Source organism: Micromesistius poutassou (assembly GCF_964030765.1).
Source record: "Micromesistius poutassou genome assembly, contig: SCAFFOLD_4949, whole genome shotgun sequence".
In the NCBI taxonomy this organism is placed as follows: domain Eukaryota; kingdom Metazoa; phylum Chordata; class Actinopteri; order Gadiformes; family Gadidae; genus Micromesistius; species Micromesistius poutassou.
The window spans coordinates 12,716-18,564 of NW_028180588.1; the positions used below are offsets into that span (position 1 = coordinate 12,716).

A 5,849-nucleotide genomic window follows, 5' to 3' on the forward strand; every position below is an offset into this window, starting at 1 on the left:
TTTGCTGCTCCTGGCTGGTTCCAAGCCAGCCGAGGACCCCTTCAGAGGGCTGGAGGTCTTTGATAGCCCGGGCATTCCCTCCAGTGTGGCACTGCTTAGACATGCTTATCAACCACTTCCTGCTCCGACACTGCAGCCCGCATGTCCACACGCCGGAATCCCTCCGTTCCCTCAGCGCGGTGTCATTTGTAGTTTGCGACGGCAACTTTAGCCGCTGTTTGTGAGGGCGTCGGGGGAGTCAGTGAACCCCAGTGGTCAGGCGGGCACTTCCACTGCACCAGAGATAAGCTGTTTCCTTTTTCACGAAAGCTCAGGTTTACCAACTGTTGAGTGAGGAGATTATCAGGCTCTCTCTTGGAAGTCCACCAAGAAGATGGCGATGATAGAGTTTCCCTGTGCAGTCGTCTCATTTACAGGTCGACTTTTTAATGAAGTGGTTTCAAGTGGTGGATGGAAGCTGTGGTCCAACATCACGAGCGGCGCCCTGTGTCGTCTCCGGGCGCCAGCTGGGATGTCGTACTTTAACATTAATAACAGGGTGAGTAGTGAACGACAGGGTTCACTATCCCAGCAAAGAAGGGCTGTTAAGGTGTCCCGCTCGGCTCCGGTCCAGCTCAAAGAGCCAGCTGGGAGGGGGGGGGGGATGTCAGAGGAGTAGCTCCCGTATCATGTGACCCGCCGCCCCGCGTCCTTTGGTCCTGGTCCGGCCCACATCGGGGGTGGGGGACCGCTTCTGGGCGGCGCTGTATCCCCTGTCACAAAAGCACCTTTCTACACAAGAGGGTTACAGAGAACAGGGCACAGAACAGTGGTTCTGCTTGGGTTGGCTCCAGTGTGCCGTAGATTACCATGTAGTTGGGTTTCAGACCTCCCCCATGCCCTGACAGACACCCTGATTGGTGGGGGTGGCGTTTCTCCCTCGGAGGCTGGCGGGGACATCAGCGAGGGACGGGGCACTTGCTCGTGTCTCCAGCCACTGCTACAGAGCAGGATAAATGAGAGGACCACTCACGCAAAACAGGGTAAGGGTTCCTGGTTATCAAATAACATTCAGATCGGTGTTCAAGTGTGTCGTAGATGATTGAAGAGGGTTTTGTACGCACCAATGATGGTGTTTGGAGTTGTTCGTACCTTTTGGTGTTTTGCTGGCCTTTTTCAGGAGTCAAGCGTTTGTAAAGTGCTCAGTAAAAAAACCCGTACTGGACAAAAAGCAAATCGCATAATGTTATTTCAGGTTAAAGACACAGAGGGCAAACTGAACTGTGAAACTGCCGCTTACTAAACATACCTCCGACAGATCCCAGGTAACCATGAGGATCATCAGCTGTCACTCCGTGCTTTTCGCTGTGGTTGCGGTGGCCTTCGTCATGGCTCCTTGCTTCCAGGCCAAGACCACAGCGAAGCCCAAGCACCACTACACCAAGAAGCCCGCCCCCCCGGCCACCGCACGCAACCCTCTGACCCCCGGCCCCCCAAAGACCCCGCTGAAGGGCCTGGAGAGTAAGCCCACCCATGCAGCGGAGCCCCAACCGCCGGCCACCGCGGAACGGACCCCCTATCCCAGAGACGTGATCCCCGACTACCACATGGAAAGCACTCGCCCCCCCAGTGCTGGGAATGAGAATTACACACTCGATTACAACGAGTGTTACTTCAACTTCTGCGAGTGCTGCCCACCTGAGAGAGGGCCCAGGGGCCCGAAGGGAGACAGGGGTCTGGCAGGTACGGTCGTAATCGGACTGGATGGAGCCCGGTTTACACAAATACATAATACGATGCAAATAATCCATGACCTATTCTATTAGCAGGGCCGGACAAAGGAGAGCCAGGGCCCACTGGTTTACCCGGACCGCAGGGTCTCAAAGGCACTGTGGGATTCAAAGGGGACAAGGGTAAATATGATATAGTAGGAGTAGGAGTAGTACTAGGAGGAGTAGTAGTAGTACGAAAAGTAATAGTAGTAGTAGTGACGGTATTATACTGATACATTAATACCTCTGAGTGGAACCAATGCTTAATTTTTTCGTTTGTAATGCGATAAAGGTGATCAAGGAAATCTTGGATTGGCAGGAGCACAAGGAATTCCTGGAAAACCTGGAGAGAAAGGTATTCATTTTGATGGCTGATAGTAAATGCTTCCTTTGCAAGATGTGTGGTAACCTGAGCCAGAGTCCCTGTCTCCACAGGTGAAGGTGGCTCCGACGGCCGGAAAGGAGAAGTTGGGTTTGAGGGTAAACCCGGAGACAAAGGGGAGCACGGCCTCAATGGGACGGCTGATAAGGGAGAACCAGGGGCCGAGGGTCCCACCGGACCTCCGGGACTGGCTGGCGAGATGGGCCCCAAGGGAGACAAAGGCGACAGGGGGGAGTGTGGCACCTTTGGGGAGAGAGGTAACGCAGGGGCCCGCGGGGAGCCGGGACATCCTGGTATTCCGGGCGGAATGGGTCATCCTGGATTGAACGGCAAGTATGGCCCCCCCGGTCAGCCAGGGGTCAGAGGAGACCCAGGGCCCCCTGGACCTCACGGGGAACCTGGGGTGAAAGGCCCCCAGGGAACCCCAGGACTAAGAGGCCTTTATGGTCCGAAGGGGGACCGCGGTTACCATGGCATGCGAGGCGAACGGGGCCATCGCGGGCTGAAAGGCGCCAAGGGGGCTGGGGTTCCCCAAAAGCGCTCGGCCTTCAGCGTCGGCATCACGCCGAGCAAATCCTTCCCGCCGTCCGGTTTCCCGATCCGCTTTGACAAGGTCTTCTACAACGAGGAAGGCCAGTACAACGCCTCCTCGCACAGCTTCACCTGTGTCCACGCCGGAGTCTACGTCTTCTCCTACCACATCACCGTGAGGAACAAGCCACTGCGTGCGGCCCTGGTGGTGAACGGCTCGCGGCGTGTCCGGACACGGGACTCCGTCCACGGTCAGGACATCGACCAGGCGTCCACTCTGCTGCTGCTGCGGCTGGCGGCCGGAGACCAGGTGTGGCTGGAGACCCTGAGGGACTGGAACGGAGCTTACGCCAGCAGTGAAGACGACAGCGTATTCTCTGGGTTCCTGTTGTACTCGGATGAAGCGTGATACTCGACGATCAGCCCTGGCCTGACTTCATAAACGGACTGTGTTTAAAAGCGACCACAATTGAAGCCTCTCGTTCACACAGAGGGTGGAGTCAATCAGGGCGACGACAGCTTGCGTGAGCGCTGCTTGAGTAGAGCTGGTTTTAAGGTGCCTTGCTCAGGGACACCTGAACACCTTTTGCCTGAAGGAGCCGAGGAATCAAACCAGGAATCAGACGACGTACACCTCCTGAGCTAGTGCTGCCTTATATCTGCTGATAAGGCCTACATTTGTTTGTTGAACTACCGGACCCTATGTGTACAGTTCCATCCACTGTCATGGGACATCTCAGCGTTTGAAGCCAGCCAATGTGGGGTTTCGATCTTACTCAATCTTATGGCTGAATTTAACCAATACTATTTGCAACACTTCTGAACCGGACATATTGAGTCTTACATTTTCTATTTCAACACCAGGACACAGTGTAACTCTGAAGTTTCACTTCACTTTTTGGAATCAGGGCGTTTCCATAACTTTCTCGGCATTAGCACATCTGCCTCTAATCTCTCCATCTAACTGTTCTATTCCTTTATTGCAACCAAACGGCTACTATATATATATATATATATATTTATTGATATATATTCATATTTCATGGTAATGTTACACAATTAAGAACTAGCAAGTATAGCTAGGATGTACAACGTGTAAACGGTAAGAGAATATGATGACTCATTTTTTTCTAAAACTCTTCCAAACAAAGTTTGTCCCCCTCTGTAACTCAGACTACATTACAATATGTTATTACTTTTAAATATTAAAGGGTTGTAAAACAGGTGTTGTATAGTTTATATAAAAATCATAGTACCTGATCATTATGAATCTTTATATGTTTCATATATTCATAATAGTAAAATTGTTTTAGCCATAGTTTGTTTTGCCAAAAAGGGTATTTGTTTAATTGATTTAGAAAGCACATCTCATTTAAAATGTTATATAATTTCATTTAGAATCACATATAGATTTGCGATGAATATGGTGGACAACAACTTGAAAAAATAATTAAAGATTTAAAAAAAAGATTCAGAGTTCATTCAGTCGTTATTGTACTTAAATTCATATTGGTGATTATTGCACATGATTATTGCAGAGGAACCGTATCGGACAGCCAGAGGTTCCACTCAGGAGAGGTTCTCCTCAGAAGAGGTTCCCCTCGTGAGGAGAGGGCTCCAGCAGAGGTGGGTGAGCGGATCAGGTGCTGCACCGGAGACAGGAGACAGAGAGGATGAGCAAATCGCTGAACGTAAACTCAGGTTAAAGACACAGAGGACCAATCCTTGACCACTGGTGAAAGCGTGTACCGCTTACCGCTTACTAAAGATATCTCCTAACAGATGGTAAAAGGACTGCATTTATACAGCTCTTCTCTAACCAGTGGCCACTCGAAGCGCTGTACAATATTGCCTCACATTCACCCATTCATGCACACATTCGCACACCGACGGCAGAATCAACCACGCAGGGCGACAGCCAGCTCGTAGGGAGCAGTGAGTGTGAGGCGTCTTGCTCAGGGACACCTTGAAACTCAGCTAGGAGGAGCCGGGGATCGAACTAGCAACCTTCCGGTTACCAGCCAACCCACTCTACCTCCTGAGCCACATGCCACCCCAGATCCCAGGTAACCATGAGGTCACTTTTCACGTTATAGTAATTATAACGGATGATGAAGAAGATGATGATGATGATGACGATGATGATCACCTGTAGTGCTCCGGCTCGCTCCACTTGTTGAGGTTCAGTGAGGGCACGCGGGCCCTGCAGCGGTACGCCCCCGCCTTCTTCAGCACCACCTGATACGCTTTCTTCTCAGACCGGGCGGTTCCTTCCAGTTTCTGCTCGTCTCTGTAGAAGTAGATGTGAACTTCAGCGGCCGGATCCGGTTTGATGAAGGTGAACGTGCAGCGGAGCGTCATTTCTTTGGCAGCACTGGTGTCCAACGACAATATGGGCTTAGTCACAACCTCTAAGAAACGGTGAGAAAAGGTGGAGGAAATGTTAATAATTCCAAATTCATAAAATAAGTATCATCAACAGTGCAACAGTACACCAACAAGTCAGCATATTTAGATTAGTTTACCAATGAACTTCTTAATTGGAAAGTATAGACCAGCTCACCTTGGACAGTCACCAGATTGCCCAGAGACCTGGCATAGTTCTGCTGTCCATCAAACCAACTGGCCATACACTGGTATTTGCCCTGGTACGTGAGGTTGACGTTAGGAATGGAGAAATCTCCCATCCCGTCACTTCGACTCGACACCAAGACATCGTCTTTGTACAAATACATCTCGGTCACCCTGGGCTTTCCCCGCACCCGACACTGGATGTCCAGGGTCTGCCCCACCAGGACGGGCTGGCTCACCGTCAGCATGACATCTCCCACTAGAGGACAGGAGGGGACATTGACGCTGGTGTGACATTGGTGTGATGTGTAAAGGGTTTCTTTGAAAACATTAAAGTTGATTAGTTTAACTTGTTGAAATGTATATGGCTTTATTTAAATATTTACGTTTGTAATTAAGCCTATTAGGGGCTGGAAATGAAAGCCATATTTAGTAAATGTCTAATTTGCATATTTTGAGTTATTGTTTTGTATTCCATGTGATTATTATTAAGATTGCATAATAGCATGGGCCCATAAGGCTTCCGTAGAGTCATGACGTCAAATGTAGGGACATCACGCGTGGGAAACAGAGCTAGAAGCCTACGAAGCAGTGCTTTGATCCTTATTTGGATT

At 50.3% G+C, this 5,849-nt stretch overlaps 1 protein-coding gene across 1 annotated transcript; it reads left to right on the forward strand.

Moving 5' to 3' along the window:
• Window positions 1–1,310: 1,310 nt before the first annotated feature.
• Window positions 1,311–3,073, forward strand: LOC311370670 (uncharacterized protein; the record flags this gene model as incomplete). The annotated part of the gene is made up of 4 exons (XM_084489006.1): window positions 1,311–1,722; window positions 1,809–1,892; window positions 2,035–2,106; window positions 2,187–3,073. The coding sequence occupies 4 exons, from the start codon at window positions 1,311–1,313 to the stop codon at window positions 3,071–3,073; spliced, it is 1,455 nt and encodes a 484-aa protein (XP_084345132.1).
• Window positions 3,074–5,849: the final 2,776 nt, after the last annotated feature.